Source organism: Musca domestica, unplaced genomic scaffold (genome assembly GCF_030504385.1).
Source record: "Musca domestica strain aabys unplaced genomic scaffold, Musca_domestica.polishedcontigs.V.1.1 7, whole genome shotgun sequence".
NCBI classification, from domain to species: domain Eukaryota; kingdom Metazoa; phylum Arthropoda; class Insecta; order Diptera; family Muscidae; genus Musca; species Musca domestica.
The window spans coordinates 25,206,456-25,225,584 of NW_026712383.1; the positions used below are offsets into that span (position 1 = coordinate 25,206,456).

The window sequence follows — 19,129 nt, forward strand, 5'->3', positions numbered from 1 at the left end:
CAAATTAAAGATCATTAATAATTTTTATAAAATTTATGGAATATATATATATTTTTTTTTTAAATAACTCAAAGTGAAAAATAAATATTTATTTTTAATGTTTAATTTAATTAAAATTATTTTTTTTAATTTATAAATAATTTCAATGTAAATTAAATATATGGAAAATATAAAAAATATTTTGAACAAACTCAAAATGATAAATAATTATTTATTTTTAATATTTATGTTAAATGTTTAAGATTCAATTTATCTTAAATTTAATTTCAATATTATGAATATAGAGAAATTATATTTAAAAAAAAAAAAAACTAAATTTAAAAACATATTCGGAAAAAGGTTTTTTATTTATTAATAATTTTATTAAATTTATGGAAAAATATACAAAATTTTTTGAACAAATAAAATAAATATTTATTTTTAATTTTATTAAATGTCTGAAACTTAATTAATCTTAAAATTTATTGGAAATATTTATTAAAAGATCTCAAGAAATAATTAAATTTTAATAAAATATTTAATAAATTTGTGGAAGAATATACATTGTTTCTGGAATAAACTCAAAGTGAAAAATAAATAATTATTTTTTACTCTGGGTTTATTCAAAAAACTATTGTATTTTATAGATAAATTTAATTAAAATTATTAATAAATTGAAGAAAGATTAGAAACCTCTTTTCGAAATAGTTTTTTTTTAAATGTAATATAATTATATTTTATCTGGAAATTAAATAATCAATCAAGAAATAAATGAATTTTAACAAAAAATGTAATTTTTTTAATAAAAACTAATAAAATTTTAACAAAAATGTGATTTTTTTTAAAATTAATTAATTAATTCAAATGTATTTATGGAAGAATATACTTTTTTTAATAAACACAAAATGAAAAATAAATATTTATTTTGGCAATCTTATTAAATGTAATTATGTTTTATGTGGAAAATAATTAATGAAGAATTAATTGAATTTTAACAAAAATATGATTTTTATTAATAAAAATTATTAATCATTTCAATTAAATTTATGGAAGAATATACAATTTTTTTGAATAAACTCAAAGCGAAAATTAAAAATATAAAGAAAAAAATTATAAAGAAATATCAATAATGAAATAATTATTAAAATACTTAATCAATAGTTAATTTAAAATTTTTTATAATTATTAAACTTTATCATAAAAATATCGAAATATTAATTCAAGAAAATTTCTGTGTTTCCAAAAAACTCATAATAAATTTAAAATATTTCATTTTAAAACAAAATAATAAAGAAATTACAACAAAATTTTTATTTAAATATATATTTTTTAAATTATATTTCAAAAATAATTTTATTTTACGTTTTCTTTTTTTCTCAAAGGAGGGGGTCCATCGTTTAGAATCATAGAGATTTCATTTGTTTTCGAAAAGTTTTTTTTTGGGTTTTCCATTTTTTTCTTATAACACTTCGAAAGTCTAAACATAATTTGCCTTAGATAATACGGTGTTTTTTTTTTTCAAAAATTCAAATATGTTCATATATTTTTTATACAGTTTTGCCTTTTTAACATTGTATTTTATCGTTCATTTCTCATCTATCGTATTTGTTTTTTTGTGTTCAATTTTATTGTAATTTTCATTATTTTTGCTTTTGCTTACATGGTTGTATTTTTTGTATTTTTAAGTTTTGATTTTAATTTCAAGAATTTTTTTAAGACAATAAAAATTGAAATTAATGAAATAAATGTTTAAAAATAAAATAAATAATATTTAAAAAATAATAATAATTTCAATTAAGCCGGGGATATAAAAAAGTATTAATATTATTGAAAAGTATTTTGGACATTGTAGACAACTCAGGACCCAATAAGCATCGGCAGTAGCTAAAAATCACTGTTTCACATACATAATATATTGAATCGAATATTTTACATACTTACCCAAAAATATGTATAAACCAACGAGCAAAAAAACTAAAAAACATTTAAAAACAAATATCAAAATGGATCGAAAATTTGTAGTTGTGACCCGACATCTAGACACTGAAATTAGTCTGAATATCTGTAACATTATGCAGTACATGAATGAGATGAAAAAAACTGCAACCAACTTCTGACTGCTGTCATTTCAAGCTCCTCGTCCGACAGCTTTTAAAATTATTCCAGTGATAGCTCATTATATTGTTTACAAGCGTACAAAAGCATTTTGGTGAGAATTTTCCAGAAAAAAAGTTATTCGTGATGGAATTCAAGCGTGAAAGTGCGATTTCTTTATATTTGGCTGGAAAACCGCAAGTGGCTATCGTAAGAGCACTCTAGCATTTAAATGTGAATAAAACTTTTGTGTCTCGTACCATCGCTCGTTACCGTGATACTGAGGTAGCATAGAATGACGTCAAGGAAGTGGACGGAAGAAAACAGCAACATCAGCAGAAATGGTTCGAAAAGTAAAGAAGCGACTTGATCGAAACCCGCGTCGCAGTTGCCAAAAAATGGCTCGTGAGCTGAACATATCGCAATATTCCATTCGGGAAATATTGAAAATAAGTTCGGGGTAAAGCCATTGAAATTCCAAAAAGTGCAAGAACTTACACCGCAACACAAAGAAAACAGACTCAAAAGAGGTAAAGAGTTGCTTACGATCTCGTCACTTGGGTAAAAAAAAATGTTTTTTGTCATAGAAGTTATTTTTTAAATAACTTCTGGGGAGAATATCCCAGACAAGAAACAAGGGAACTGATGAGGATTGGTGGCTCTTTCCGAAACCTAGGTATTCCCTGTTGACCTTGCACATTCCAAAAGGACTCAGCAACATCGCACTCAGCACGCGCCACCAAAGAATGGTCACAAAATGAGGTTCCTCGCTTCATTTCCAGCGCACAATGACAACCAAAATCTCCGGATACCAATCCGTTGGACTATTGTGTCTGAAGTATTTTGGAAAGCAAGGTTGGCACTAAAAAATACCAAAATGTCGATCACCTCAAGCAAGTGCTACGCCGTGAATGGGCCAAAATACCGCAGAGCAACATTCGGGCAGCGTGTGACGGATCCATTGGCTGTTTGAAGGCCATAATTCGTGCCAAAGTGACCAATTCGAACAAATCTAATTTAAAATCTATTCTAAAATTTGGTGCTATTTCCGATAGTTTTTGCTTTCATTCAATAAAATTAAAAAAAAAGGAAAAATTATGGCGTTTGACTTTGTTGCCGGTTTTTTTTATCTCACCCTGTATTCTGGAGTTTTAAGGTCAACAATTTTTTTTTTATTTTCAAATTTTATTAAGAAATAGTAAGAACTACTTTTTTTATAAAAAAAAAAACAAAAATAAGAAAAAGAAATTGTGAAAATCCGTGGAAATACTTGCCCTTGGTTGTCCTTCAAATCCCTAATATTTGCAGTTTCATATGCCAAAAACCGTAAAAATAATGAATATTTTTGCAAAATGGGATTCTACCCATTAAAAACCGAAAACACTAATTTGAAGATCATACCATTAACAATTGAGTTTAGGAACTTTCAAAAAATCAATAATCCTGAAAAGTATATCGGCACGCAGTTCAAAATATATTCGGGGAGCTAACTATCAAAAACATAACTTTTTCACATAAATTGTTCATAAAGTAACCATTTCGGAAGGGGACCATATGGCCCAGTCGTTATATTGAGCCTTTGCATGGAGGTTATTCCAACAAACTGCATCCACATTACATTAAAAAAAATTCGAAGATCGAAAACCCGTCCAATCAGGAATTCAAACGTGTTCCATTTTAAATTACAAATACCAGTAAGACCGTTTGGATAATCCTGTTAAACTTTTCACCATAGAGTGGGTGAGGTCGTTTTATGGAGGCCATAACAAAACAGGAACCTCTATAGACAATTTTATACTTCAAGGATTGTCATCTACCAATTCTTTTTAAATACTAAATTTAAGACAATTTCGTGGGTAAATGTGACTAGGATTATGAAAATACCGAATATTGGGGGATATCGTTATATGTGCGCTTTATGAAAAATTTGACCTAAATATTCAATGTTCTGCCACCACTAGAATCAATTATGAGCAATAATGTGGCAAAAATCATCAAAATACCGATTATCGGGAGATATCGTTATATGAGGGCTATACAAAAATGTGGACCTATAGATACAGTCTTGTGCTACCGGAGCTAGATCCCATTATGACTTACAAATTCAAATAGTTTGACAAATCCGTGGAAAAATGTGACAAAAATCATCAAAATATCTGGAGGGACCGGAAGTACATACAATGTCCCGCCTCCGGAGCTAGAACCCATTATGTCCTATAAATACCATTTTTTAGACAAATCAGTGAAAAAATGTGGCGAATTCATCAAAATACCGAATATCGGGAGGTACGGCTATATTAAAACGTATACTGATATAGCTCATTTTCAATACCAACCATACTAGACACAATACCAAATTGTTTGCCAAATTTTGAAGTTCTACATCAAATAATGTGGGCTGTATCGTGATTTCAACAGACTGGCGGACATTGTTAAATCGACTTAGAATTGTATTCTAATTATGAATATATATACTTTATGGGGTCTACGACGAATATTTAGGGATGTTACAAACGGAATGACAAATTTAATATACCCTCCTTTCTAAGATGGAGGTTACAAAAATTCCTTAGTTAGATTTTGATTTCAAATTTATCAACAATCAATGAAAAGATTTTTATAAAATAGTAATTAAGGCAAAGAATAAGATGTTGCCATTTTTAATTAATCCAAACAGGTCTCTAACCGTTTTAAAATGACAGCATTTTGATCAAAAACTCTCATTGAAAATATAAAACTCAAAACTTGACAAGTGATTTCAAATTTCTGAACAATCAATGAACAGATTTTAATGAAATAGATATTGAGGGAAAGCATAAGATGTTGCCATTTTTTCCTCAACAATCCGTCAAAACATTTTTATGAAATATGAGTTTTAGGAAAGCATAAAATGTGGTCATTTTCAAATAATCCAAAAATGGTCTCTAACCATTCCAAAGTTACAGAATTTTGACCAGGGAGAAATCTATTCCGAACCACTGTGTTGGTAGTGATATTTTCACATAATACACCACCTTTGTTATGATAAATTGTTTTATCCTTAGTACTCCCCTTAAATTGGAAATAGAATTTTGTAATGCACCACCATAAAAATCCCATAATTAAAATAAAAAAAATAAAACAAAACAACAATTATTTCATTTAAAATCAAACTAAAATTCTATTAAAAAATAAAACAAAAAAGTTGTTATTATAAATCATAAAACTACAAATATTAAAAATTACATTTTACTGAGAATTTTTTTTTACTGTAGTGTATTGTAACTCTAAAGAGGTATTACATATATATATATTAAAAAATTGAAACATACAAAAAATTTGGGAGAGAAAAAAAAGATTGGAATACTAAAGTCGATTTTAAAAAGGCATTTAATAATAATTGTAATTTTAAAGTATAAAATCGTATATCCTTGATAAAGAATTAAAATATTGAATTTTTTTAAAGCGAAAAAATTATGTCTCTCGTTAAGGACAAATACTATTATCAGAAGTATGTTATGTAATTTTTAGAAATGCTGTAGAAATTGCAATAATAAAATATCAAACTAAAATTACCTGATATAAAATATATAATAATTATAATAATAGTAATTAATCATAATGTATATAATAATATAACTAACATGATCTATGTGTATACATAAATATATATAGTTCGAAGTGGGATATTTTTCTTTCACATTGTTAATTTTTTTTTGTTGGTTTGGTTGATTTGTTTTTTTTTTTAATCTTTGTGATGTTTTTTGTTTTTTTGAATTTTCTCACAAAACTAAAAAATTTATGGAAAATTGTTTGTCAATTAAAAAATATTAAATTTAACAAATTAAATTATAATAATTAGCATAGAAAATATTATTTATATTTAATTTGAGTTCATGATTTGATTTTTGTATTTTTTTACTTGTTGTTGTTGTTTTATTAATTAAACTAAAATTTTGTTGTGGCTGCTTTGGCTGATGCTGCTGCTGTTGCGGCGTCTGTTGACGTTGTCCTCCATGCGTCGTCGTCATCGTTTCATGCGTCCGTCGTCAAACTTTGTTATTGGGCGCCCGTGTTGTTGCTTCATATGCTCCACGTCCCAAAGCAGCATAAGCATCGGCATACAAATCAGGATTATGCAATGATGGCGGTCGGTTATAATTTACTTGTTGCGGACCGACGACTGCAAAAAAATCGACAGAAAAGGAAAGTTAGAAACAAATTTAAAAATTGTATTTCTTTTGCAGGCATATGCAAGACATTCAGCATGTGATTAGTGTGTGTTAGAAAAAAAAAAAAACAAATAAACCAAGTTAAAAAGTATCAGTCGGGTTTGCCGACAGATGTATACCCTTCAGCCAATGTTCGATCGCTTAAATATATTCTGACTTGCATTATGATTATTCAAACTATTGACCTCCCCCATAAAGGAGGTTTTGAAGGAGTTGGCAAATAGGGTCCGTTTTGTAATTGACCGGATATACATATCGGAATAAATGCATCGACTCCTTTCTCCACTCTATATGACGCATGACATAATTTTTGAAAAAGGTTGAAATGGGCTTTACTGATATGAAATATCAGGATGTGGAAAATTTAAAGAAAATCGAGCATTGATTTCCAATTTTGTGCGAATAATTGGGAATCAAAATGCTAACCCTTTGTGGGGGAGGTACCAAAAGGGGTGTGTCGATAATTTTCATATTCATATTACATTTCTGGCTGAGAGAAATATTTAGATATACCCAATTGTAAGGACTCGCTGACTTGTTTTTCTAGTCATGAGAGACATAACTATTTATTTGTGATCATTTGTGGATGAAGTAGGGTGGAACGATATCTACAATCTTCACACTAGGTCTTGGAGCAGTAAAAATATTAGGATGTGTGAAATTTGAGGACAATCGGATGTTTTTTTCCATTATAGGGTTGTTTTGCTTTTTGCTATTTAAATTTTTGACCCTTGTGGGAGAGGTCCCAGAAGTAGTTAGTCGATATCTTCCATCTTCACAACAGGTCTTGTGTTAGTTAAAATATTGGTATGTGTTAAGTTTAGAATGAATGGGATCCTCATTCTACGTCTTATGAGCTTCATAGTCTTTCAGAATTTTATTTAGGATATGCCGAGTTTGAAAGGAATCGGATACTTAATTTGCATTTTAATAGCTTCATGGTTGTTCAAAAATTTGACCTGTTGTGGGGGAGGTACCAGAACGAGTGAACCGATATATCCCATCTTCACGCCAGATCTTGTGTTGATAGAAATATTGAAATTTGCCGAGTTTGAAAGGAATCGGATGCTCATATTGCATTTTATGAGCTTCATGGTTATTCACAAAATTTGACCAGTTGTGGGGTAGGTACCAGAAGGAGTGGACCCATATATCGCATTTTCACACCAGATCTTGTGTTAATAAAAAAATATTGGGATGTGTGCAATTTGAAGAGAATCGGGTGCTTATTTCGCGTTTTATGAGAGATATAATAATTCCAAATTTGGACCCGTTGTGGGGTAGGTACCAGAAGGAGTGGTCCGATATGACCCACCTTCACCCCTGATTTTGTGTTAAGAAAAATATTGGGAAGCGTGAATTTTGAAGAGAATCGGGCGCTTATTTCGCCTTTAAGAAGCGTTTTAGTTTTTCAAAATTATAACCGTTTTGTGGGAGAGGTACCAGAAGGAGTGGACCGATATATCCCATCTTCGCTATTGATCTGGTGTAGATAAAAATATTGGGATGTGTAAAGTTTGAAGAGAATCGGGTGCTCATTTCGCGTTTTATCAACGTTTTAGTTATTTAAAAATGTATCCACTTTGTGGGAGAGGTACCAGAAGGATTGGTCCGATATAATTCATCCTCACACCAGTTCTTGTGTTCGTAAAAGTGTTTAGATGTGTGAAGTTTGGAGAGAATCGGATGTTTTTTTCACGTTTTATGATAGATATAAATACGCCAAATTTTTAACCCATTGTGGGGGAGGTACCAGAAGGATTGGTCCGATATATTCCATCTTCACACCATAGCTTGTGTTGATAGAAATATTGCGATGTGTGAAATTTAAAGAGAATCGGGTCCTTATTTTGCGTTTTATGCGAGATATAAATATTCCAAAATTTCAACCCGTTGTGAGGGAGGAACCAGAAGGAGTGGTCCGACATAACCCATCTTCACACCATAGCTTGTGTTGATAGGAATATTGGGATGTACCGAGTTTGAAAGGAATCGGATGCTCATTTCGTGATTTATGAGCTTCATGGTTATTCAAAAATTTTGACCCGTTGTGGGACAAGTACCAGAAGGAGTGGATCTATATATCCCATCTTCACACCAGATCTTGTGTCAATAAAAATATTAGACTGTGTGAAATTTGAAGAGAATCTGGTGATTATTTCGCGTTTTATGAGAGTTATAAATATTCCAAATTATTAACAAGTTGTGGGGGAGATACCGGAAGGAGTGAACCGATATATCCCATTTTCACACAAGATCTTGTGTTGATAGAAATATTGAGACGTTCCGAGTTTGAGAGGAATTGGATGTTTATTTCGCGTTTTATGAGAGTTATAATTATTCAAAATTTTGGCCCTTTTGTAGGGGAGGTAACAGAACGAGTGGCCCGATATATTTCATCTTTTTACCAGATCTTGTGTTAATAAAAATATTGGGATGTGTGCAATTTGAAGAGAATCGGATACTCATTTAGCGATTTATGGAAATGTCGTCCCTTTGTGGGGGAGGTATCAAAAGGAGTGGACCAATGCATCTGTTCTTTACGACTGATCTTGTGTTTATAGAAATATTGAGATGTGCAAAATTTGAAGGAAATCGGACCCTTATATAGCATTGTGTAAGAGTTATAATTATTCAAAACTTTGACTCTTTGTGGGGTAGGTACCAGAAGGAGTGGATCAGAATTTTCAATTTTCCCTCCCTATCTAGCACTGATGCATATTTTAGAATTTTCAACGTTTGGACTAAATCGGATGATCCGTTCTCTTTCTATGAAGTATAAGATTTTCTTTACAAATTGTGATATTTGTGGGGGAGGTACCAGAATGAGAGGACCAAAAATTTCCATCTTCGAACTCGATTTAATTTTGACAATAATATTCCGATGTACGATGTTTGGACTTAATCCGATACTCCCTTTCTGAGCACCAGCCAGATAGACACACAGGCTAACGGACGGATAGACCCCCTATATCGACTCCAAATATCCTGAATCGGATTAGATCCAAAGAGACATCAAATCCGATGAGGCTCATTTTGGCCGTAACAAATGATATATATCTCCTACAGTCACATGGCTGAGGGTTAAAAAAATATTATGCAAATTATCCCCGAAGTGGATAAAAATATGTCCCAAACCACTACCAGTAATCCTGTGGAAAAACCGAGAAAGAATCGACGATTATAGCTCTGATCCCAAGAAAAATAATCTTTAAAAAAGTCCACACCAATGGGTTTGGTACCCTTCAGGGAAAATATCCTTAAAAAGTCCACGATATTCCATGAGAAAATATTACTGGTAGAGTTTGAAACTATAACTCATGAATCCCAAGAGGCTAATTGGGAATCATTTTCTACGACTCTTGGGATTCGTGTATTCAGGTTTTGGGGAGTTATATTTTTCATGTAAATATATTTTAGTAAATTGTTAGTAAATGAAAGAAAAAAATAAATAACTATAAATCTTAAATAATAATAAAAAAAATCATGCACAGACAATAACAACAACAAATTATAACAACTACAAAAAGAAACGAAACAAAACGAGCAAAAAATTAAACAAAAACAAACTAAAATAACTCAAAACTAAATTTAAAAACCAAAATTCGGGTTGAAACTTAAATCGAAAAAAAAGAAAATATTTTGTAATTATTACCAATTGTGAGTGAGATCGTTATGATCACGTTAAATAATATTATTTTTTGGCGGCATATAAATGTACGTAAATATCTTTAGGCATAAAAAAAGGTCAACTCGATGAGCTTTTTGTTTTGTCTTTTCTTCACATAAATAGTGTAGCAGTCATATATGTGATGTGAAATGTTTTTTCAATTGGATTTTGGTTTGTAATGTTTGTGTGTGAGTGTTCGTTTCTTTTTTTCGAGGCGGGTTTTCCCACAAACCAATTATCAGTCATTTAGGAATTTGCCCCATATCAATAGACAATACGACGACTTTTACTCGAGGGCTTTTGACTGTTGGCTTGATCTTTGGATTTGTGTTCTTTGTGGGCGCCATGTTTTGTTTTTGACGCCGCCGACGACGACGCCGTCGCCGCCGCTGTTGTTGAAGAGGACGAGGTGTTTGTGCGTGATGATCGGGATTTATTTCGGATGTCAACTACAAATAAGGAAGGTGGGGGAAGTGTTTTGTTTAAGTTTTCGGTTTTTTTGTTGTTATTAAATGAGGAAAAAAATAATTCTCTATTTTAACTGAAAGAAATTGTAATTAAACAAATTAAGGAAATTAAATCCAAAATAGAAATTCAACTAATTAAATATGTGTTTGATAAACGACTACTTTTTAAAATTGGGTAGAGAGAGAGAGAGAGAGATATGAAAAGTTCCATTCGACTATTTCGGGCCCGTTTAAATGGTCCTCGATAAGCTTCGACCTCATAGAAGACCAGAAGAAAGTATTGTTATTATAACAGAAATTATAATCAGATGAATGATTCGAATCCAGTTACCAAACATTGTTATCAAAAATAAAAAAAATCTTATTAACTTTATTTTGGCTTAAGGTCAATTGAAAAACATCAGTGTTTTATTTTTATAATTTTGATTTTTATTTTCCGATATTTCGACTGTTTTCGACAGTCATCTTCAGGGAAAAAAATTTTTATTGAGAAAAGCAACAGTCTTGTTTCACCGTCTATGGTGAAACAAGACAGTCATCTTCTTCAGGGAAAAAAATTTTTATTGAGAAAAGCAACAGTCTTGTTTCACCGTCTATGGTGAAACAAGACTGTTGCTTTTCTCAATAAAAATTTTTTCCCTGAAGATGACTGTCGAAGACAGTCGAAATATCGGAAAATAAAAATCAAAATTATAAAAATAAAACACTGATGTTTTTCAATTGACCTTAAGCCAAAATAAAGTTAATAAGAATCAATATACAGGTCAACAATAAAAAACAACAACTAAAATAAAAAAATAAATAAAAAAATAAATTTAAATTAAAATATTGATGCTATCTTCCTAAAAAAAAAAAAATCCGCTTATATAGTCCTGAAAAAACTCTGTTTACAGTCCTCCAGATTTTTCTTTAAAATCGTTGTTTAAAGTCTACCAACAAGTCTACCGAAATTCTTTAAAATCTACGTTTATAGTCCTCTAAAAGTTAGCGCTTATACTACTACAAAATACCTTAAAAAATCTCCATATATTGCTTCAAAATCGTCTTTACAAGTCTCCGCAAATTCCACAAAAAATCTCCGTTCACCCTCCTTCAAAATTCTTTTATTCTTAAATTCTTTAAAAAATTGCCTCTACAAAACTCAGTTAATTCCTGACAAAGCTCAGTTTACAGTCTTCCAGATCTTTCTTTAAAATCGTCGTTTAAAGTCTGCCAACAATTCCTAAAAAATCCACGTTTACAGACTTTCAATAAAAATTCACGTTCCTAAAAAATTAGTGTTTATAATGCTCCGAACTTCCTTAAAATCCACGTTTATATTCCTCTAAAAATTAGCGTTTATACTCCTACAAAATACCTTAAAAAATCCGCATATATTGTCCTCCAAAAATGCTTTAAAATCCACGTGTACGGATATTTTACAAATTTCAGAAAAAATCGTCAATTATCCGAAAATACCACAAAAAAATCTTCGTTCACCGTTCTTAAGATCCTCGTTAGTTAGTACACTCAAGATTCCCAATAAATTAACGTCTTCAGATCAAGAATAAGGTATCATGAAATCATCATATATATAGAGGTATGAAAAGTATATTATAATCAAATAATCATCCTCCAAATAATCTTAAAATTCGTGTATTACTGCTCCAGAAATACCTAAAGATTCCCATATTTTGTTCTCAAAAAATGAAAAAAATCTTTTAAAAATTCCTTAAAAAATTCACATTTACAAAGCTCCAAAAAATCTTAACAATCTCCGTCACAGTCCTTCATACAATTCTTTAAAAATCCTAGTTTAGAGTCCTCCAATAATTCGTATAAATCCATGTTTACAGATCTTCAATAAGCTCGGATTTGCTTTTATAATTTCACATTGTTTATAGCTCTCCGAAATTACTTAAAATCAACGTTTATAATCCTCTAAAAATCAGTATTTATACACCTCCAATATATAACTCCTGCATATATAATCCTACCCGGATCTTTTACGAATTTTCTAAAAATATTGCCTTTACAAATCTCCGAAAATTCTTCAAAAAGCTACGTTCTCCTCGTTTAGAGTCCTCTTACGATTTCCGAAATACTTAGATCCTTCCTTAAAATCCACGTTTATAGTCCTCTAAAAATTCCTTAAAAATCCTAATAAATTCACGTTTACAGATCTTTAATAGAAAATCTCGTTTTTTTCTTCCGAAAATTCCTTAAAAATTAGTGTTTATAACCCTCCGGATTTTTTTTAAATTAACGTTTAATCTTCTTCAAAAATACCTTAAAAATCCGAATGTATAGTCCTCAAAAAATGATAAAAGTTCCGTTTATGTATCCCTTAAAAATTAACCTTAAAAGCTTTCGAAAAATTTCTCAAAAATCTCCGCTCACAGTCTTCTAAAAATTCCTTAAAAATTCTCAATTGGAATTATCTACAATTCCTAATAAATCCACGTTTACAGATCTTTAACAACAAACCACGTTTATTGTCTTCCATTTTTTTTTGTTTTTATAACCCTCCGAAATGCTTTAAAATTCACGATTATAGTCCTCCAAAAATTCCAACTGTGCCACGTACATAGATCTCTAAAAAATCCTCAAAAAATTAGATTCCTTTGAAATTGTTTAGAACACCTCTAAAATTTAAAACATAATCCAAATAACGGCTAAAATCTTTCAAAATTGCCTCAAAATCCCTTATTTATAGCCCTACAAATAGTTCTCGTTCATAGCTCCGGAGATCTCTCGACTCTAGTCTTCCGAAATTGCTTTAAAAATAAGATAAGAAAATCCCAAAAAATCTTTAAAACATCCGCGTTCACAGATTTGCATTAAAAATTACGTTTAATTCCAAAAATCCGTAATTATAGAACTTCAAACATCCTTCAAACCCCCCATCAAAAAATTCCTAAAAAATTCCCGTCTATGGTTTTCTAAAAATTCGTAAAATTAGATTTGGACTTCCTGCACTTTATATGAGATATGTGCTAATTTTTGGAAATTGTAAAAATATGGGTGAGGTAACCGAAGTATTCCATTTTTATACTCCATCTAATACAGATAAAAATGTTGGTGGCAAAATTTGAAGGAAATCGAACATTTATATCCAATTTTATGCAAAATCACCAAATTCGATAAACTACATATTCATATCAGATTTCTGGTTAAAATAAATATTTAGATATAGCAAGATGTAAAGAATCGCCTACTTGTTTCGCTAGTTATGACAGATAATAGTATTGAAAATTGTGACACTTCGGGGTGTGGTACCGGAAGGGGTTGGCAGACACCTAGCAAAAATAATTGTTTGTGTGAAATTTGAAGAGAGTTGGATGCTTATTTCGCGTTTTTGTTTTTCAAAATTGTGAACCCTTTGTGGGGGAGGTACCAGATGGAGTGGACTTCGACTCAGAAGGCATAGTCCGATCTCTACCATCTTTATAACAGATCTTGATTTGATGGAAATATTGAGATGTACCAAGTCTGAATAAACTCGGATGTTAATTTCCCGTTTTTGAGCTTCGTGGATATTCAAAATTTTGACCCTTTGTGGAAGAGGTACCAGATGGAGGTGACCGATATATTCCATCTTCACACCAGACAATGGGTTAATAAAAATATTGTTATGTGTGTAATTTGAATACATCACATTTTATAAGAGTTATAATTATTCAAAATTTTGTCCCACTGTGGGGAAGGTACTTGATGGAGTGGACCGATATTGTCCATTTTCGCATCTGCCCCAGCACTTATGCAATTATTAGGACTCGCAAAGTTGGAGCAAAACGAAGGATCATCCTTTCTCTTTATGTGCAGTAAATTATTTTCTTTGAAAACGTTGACATTTTGTGTGGGAGGGACCAGAAGAAGTGAACCAATATTGCCTTTCGGATGGACGGATATCGCTAGATCGACTCCACTTGTCCTGCTGTTGGTCCAAAGAGACCTAGGGTCTAAAACTGTTATTTCGATGAGGTACATTTTGGCCGTATCAAATTATATATACCCTCTCTAGGCATATGGGTGAGGGTATAAAAGGGACCAAATATACTCCTTTGGTGACTCGTTTGAGGTTTACAATGTTTCACCAAAATAATCCTCGTATTGTTATCTGCAATATTGCCGAAGAGACCATATATTTGGAATGTACGATGTTAATTTTAATAATGCCTATTCATATGCCTTCTATTATTTGCTCTTCTTTCATAATCCGGTGGATTTTTTCTATAATTATTGAATTTTGTCGCAGAGTTTTATTGATGCCATATATAGTAAAATCTTAGGGCATAGCATTAATTAAATCTTATAGCTGCACCTAAATTTTAAATTTTAAAAGAGTCTCTAAGGACGAATACCGGAGCTTTTTTAGAACATTTTTGAAAGCCTCTCCATACGTGGATTTTGTTTCACGAGCTGTGTGGCTGAATAAATATAGTCTCTATAGAAAAATTTTCGTAGAATTTCTAACCGGAGAATATATAAACGATGGAGTGAGTAGAAAGCCTTACATAGGACCAAAAAGTTATTGTTCAGGACTACAATAATATCAAATACAACGTTCTGTGTTCCTCTAGCTTGGTACTTATATTCCTGACGAATTTTCATCGATTTTGAACATTTTCATAAATCTCTCTTTCTCCATAAAAATGTCTCTCCTATTAGGACCTATAAATATTTCGAAAAAAGAAATTTGTTTTAGCACACCTTTCGGCGCATAATAAGCTTGTTGTGGCAGTTGTTGTTGTTGTGATTGTTGTTGTTGCGTTTGTGCATTGGACGGCAGGGCGGGTAAAGGCATTTGGGCACGTGATAAAACACCTGCACCACTAGTTGATGAACCCGGCCCAGCAATAGATGCACCACCACCACCACCACCCATATGTAAACCACTAGCACCACCAACACCACTTGTGGGTGATGGACCCAAACCACCAGGTGGCGGTATATCTGCATACCCATGTTGTCCACCGGAACGCGAATTACTTGGTTGCCGAGAACCATTTGAACGGGAGCTACGGCCACCGCCGCCACCACCTCCCGATGGTCTGCCCGTTGCAGCAGCAACACGACTCGCATGACTGCTGCTAGAGGCTGGCATAGGACCGGCAGCACCGCTGCTAACAGCACCAGAGCGATGGTGGCGATCCCATTCGGGAGGATAGTTGCGATGGGCACCACGGCCATCGTGTACGGGCGGTGGTATGCTGCGTGGCCCCGCACTACGGCCATGGGGATGACGCTGAAAAGAGGGTAAGAAATGTTAGTTATGGGAGAGGGACTTTGGAAATATGTTTTTCGCGCTTACCATGCGCCTCAATGTATTCATGGGAGCCCGTAACGTTTCTGAGATTCGACGAGCCCTCCGCTTCTTAGGATTCGAACTGGGCGTATGCACGGCACAGCATTTGATAAATATACCCATAACAATAATAAATGCAATGCCCAGCAGCACCACAATATACCAATTCTCGGTAATCCATTGGGCCACCGTCAGCAGCGTTTCCTTGTTGAGTAGGAGATTCTTGAGGCGCAGCAGTGGACCATCGGCATCTACGGCGCGACATTTGAGGAACACATCACAGTAACCTTGGAAGTTATCACACGGTGAACCGGGACGCAAGCTAATGCCACCCTCGGGTAAACCAAATAAATGAGCAAATTCAGATGTACTACGGCATGTGGTGGTGTCGTTGCCATTCTGACACGCCAATTCGCAGAGTTTTCTCTTGTCCACATGCGGCTGTTGTTGTGAGGTCAAGAAGCATTCGGACATGTTCCACAGCAGGCATATGGAGCCGGAACATTCACCCCGAATGCAAAGAGCAGTGCCATTGTTGCACTTGGTCTTATCATCTCGAGGCTTGGGTTCGGGACATTCGGCTGTGGTGCCATTACAACTACTCGACCAGGAACATTCGGTTTCCTCTTTGCATTTCTGATGATAGTTCGATGGAACAAATGTACATGAATTGGGCAGACAACAGGGACCCTGTGATGGAGAACATTGGGTTTTGGCTCGGCGCGTACAACCACGTGCCGAGCTATTCAGTGACAGGTCATATTCACTAATTAGCCTAGGATAACAACATTTATCTTTGCATTCATCTTCGTTGAAGCCGCAATCACATTCCTCGCCTTGTTCGACGATTTTATTGCCACAGAAGGCACCTTCGGACACCTTGAAGCAGTCACGTTTCATGTTGCCCACGAGAACATCGAGGACATTGGAGATATTGCGTATGGAACATGAGGAGAATTTGGAATTGTTGGGACGATCACCGGAAGTGGCACTGGCAAACATGATGTAATTGCCGTTCATGCCGCCCGGACGACATTCCTGCGGGTAGTCGTGCTGTGGAGAAAAAAAAAAGGGGGGGATTATTAAAACCTCGTTGAGAGGGGATATTTTTTGAGACTTACCGGTGATCCAAAGTTATGGCCAATTTCATGGGCCAATGTCAGCTGTGAGACCTTGGGCGGCACCCGACTGTTGTAGTTGACAAAGGTTATAATGCCGGTGTTGAGAGAGCGCTTGGTACTTTGATATTGCCCACCCACAGTTTCGGTGTAGGTTTTATATTTCTCACAAATACCACCCGAGGCTCCTGAGGCACTGGCCACCCAGGCCAGACCCAAGGTACCACCTGTAAAATCACGATATGTGAACACATAGGCCAAACAGAAGTCGGAATGGTCCTCTAGCGAATGGAGATTCAAGAAATTCGATACATCCATGTGTTCATTGCAAAAGGCATTGTGTGGGCCATTGTAGGATGAGCGGCATGCTGAGTCATCATCAATTTTGATGCGTTGTACCTGTTGGTAGAAAAACAGCGATGATGAAAAAGGAAACGGAAATTATGATTAATGCAAACGATGATAAAACAAACACATCACTCCAACACACAGACACATATATCCAAGTGTAAACGGAAATTGCAGTTTAAGCCATAAATCGCAAGGATTGTTCCATGGCTGGTTTTTTGTCTGCTGTGTAACACACTTAAAGGGAAGGAAGGAAGGAGGAGGTTCGGTGGCAGTTTTTGCAAAATTGTATTGTGGTCTGATGATGAATTAATTAAAAATTCGTGTAAGCACTTTCCGAAAGCATGACAGAAAAAACACACACACATACACCCATACACCGGACAATCTGTGGATTTATGATTGTCAACCATTTTCCATATTATGACCACCATCGCTACCATCATCATCATCATTGGCATCGTCATTGGCATCATCCGGGCGGGTTGTGACCACCACAATTCTCTTGTTAACATTGTGTACACTCACACACACACACGCACGTGTCGTATATGTGTCAAAGTTCTGTGTTTGGGTTCAGCGTTTCGGTTATGGTCTTCACATCACATTAATGATGTGGATGAGGAGAACAACGCTGCCATACCCATGGCCAGCCAATATTTGCCAACCCAGAAGTCCATGTTGTGTTCGCTGAGACAAGGGGTTGGGTGTGTGTGCAAAAATCGCCAAGGCATTGGCTTAAGGCTGTACATAATTAAGTAAATCTTACCTCAAAGCGTATATTACGATGCTCGGTACGTCCATCGAATTTGGTGTTGCGATAAATATAATTAACCGCCGTAACATGATGAGCTATCAACGAAGTGATTTCCTCGCGTGTTTTTATATCTCTTTCGTATTTGTGAGTGCGATCGTGCTGTAAGGGAATTAAAAAATGGGAATGAAATTATTTAAAATTGAATTGAAAATATATTTTTAATATTTAATTTAAAAAATATTTAATATAAAAAAATATTTGTTCAACAGTTCCTTAAATATTCTAAATTTTTCCAATTTTTTATTAAAAAAAGTAATTTTTAATAAAAATTGGGAAAAATTTAGAATATTTAAGGAACTGTTGAAGCCTACTTTGGGACGAATATATTAGGAATTTTTAATAATTTTTTTAAATGTAAAAAATCTAAAAACTTTGCTGTGATAAAGATCTGCCAATAGAACTTGAGTCGAACCTGAAGAGTTTCTAGTGCATAATTCGCATATGCTAATTTGCAATAAGTTCGAAATATATACTACTTTCCAGAGAACGGCCCTTGTAAGCCATCATCCACACCAAATATGCCTGATGAGCCGCTTAACCAACGGCGAAACGCGTCGCATAGTGGTGAGTGTGTGATAGTGTCTATCTGGCTTTCCTTTTCACTGCAAATTTCAGATCATTAAGCTCGTCTCAAAAGAGAAATCAAACATATAAATTTTAAATCTATTCTGACGAAAGCTATGAGATTTTTTATACCCTCAGCCATATGGCTAGAGAGGGTATATATCATTTGATACGGTCAAAACGTGCCTAGTCGAAATAACGGTTTTAGACCCTAGGTCTCTTTGGACCAAATCCGTTTCAGAACATTTGGAGTCGATCTACCGATGTCCGTCCGTCCGTCCGTCCGTCTGTCTGTCTGTCTGGCTGGCTGGTGCGCACGATAACTTTCGGAGGGAGTATCCGATTTGATCCAAACTTGGTACATCGCAATATTTTTGTTAAACTTAGATCGAGTTCGGAAATGGGCAATATCGGTCCACTCCTTCTGGTACCTCCCACACAAAATGTCAAAATTTTCAAAGAAAATAATTTATTGCACAGAAAGAGAAAGGATAATCCGATTTTGCTGGAACTTTGCGAATCCTAATACTTTCATCAGTGCTAGGTCATGTGCGAAAATGGACAATATCGGTCC

General features: G+C 33.7%; 1 protein-coding gene across 3 annotated transcripts in view; it reads right to left on the reverse strand.

Annotated features, from left to right (window-relative positions):
* Positions 1 to 5,205: 5,205 nt before the first annotated feature.
* The window catches only part of LOC101888784 (disintegrin and metalloproteinase domain-containing protein 10), a 315,601-nt gene continuing 301,677 nt past the window's right edge, over positions 5,206 to 19,129 (reverse strand). Inside the window, exons 7-11 of one of the 3 annotated variants that reach the window (XM_059130065.1) lie at positions 17,944 to 18,090; positions 16,830 to 17,225; positions 15,715 to 16,761; positions 15,365 to 15,648; positions 5,206 to 6,235 (exon numbers count right to left, since the gene is read on the reverse strand). In XM_059130065.1, coding sequence (XP_058986048.1) covers positions 6,208 to 6,235; positions 15,365 to 15,648; positions 15,715 to 16,761; positions 16,830 to 17,225; positions 17,944 to 18,090 — 1,902 coding nt within the window. In that variant the 3' untranslated portion in view covers positions 5,206 to 6,207. Of the gene's footprint in view, positions 6,236 to 10,031; positions 10,404 to 15,113; positions 15,649 to 15,714; positions 16,762 to 16,829; positions 17,226 to 17,943; positions 18,091 to 19,129 lie in introns of those variants that run through there. The other 2 variants (XM_059130064.1, XM_059130063.1) reach the window with 2 other exon arrangements.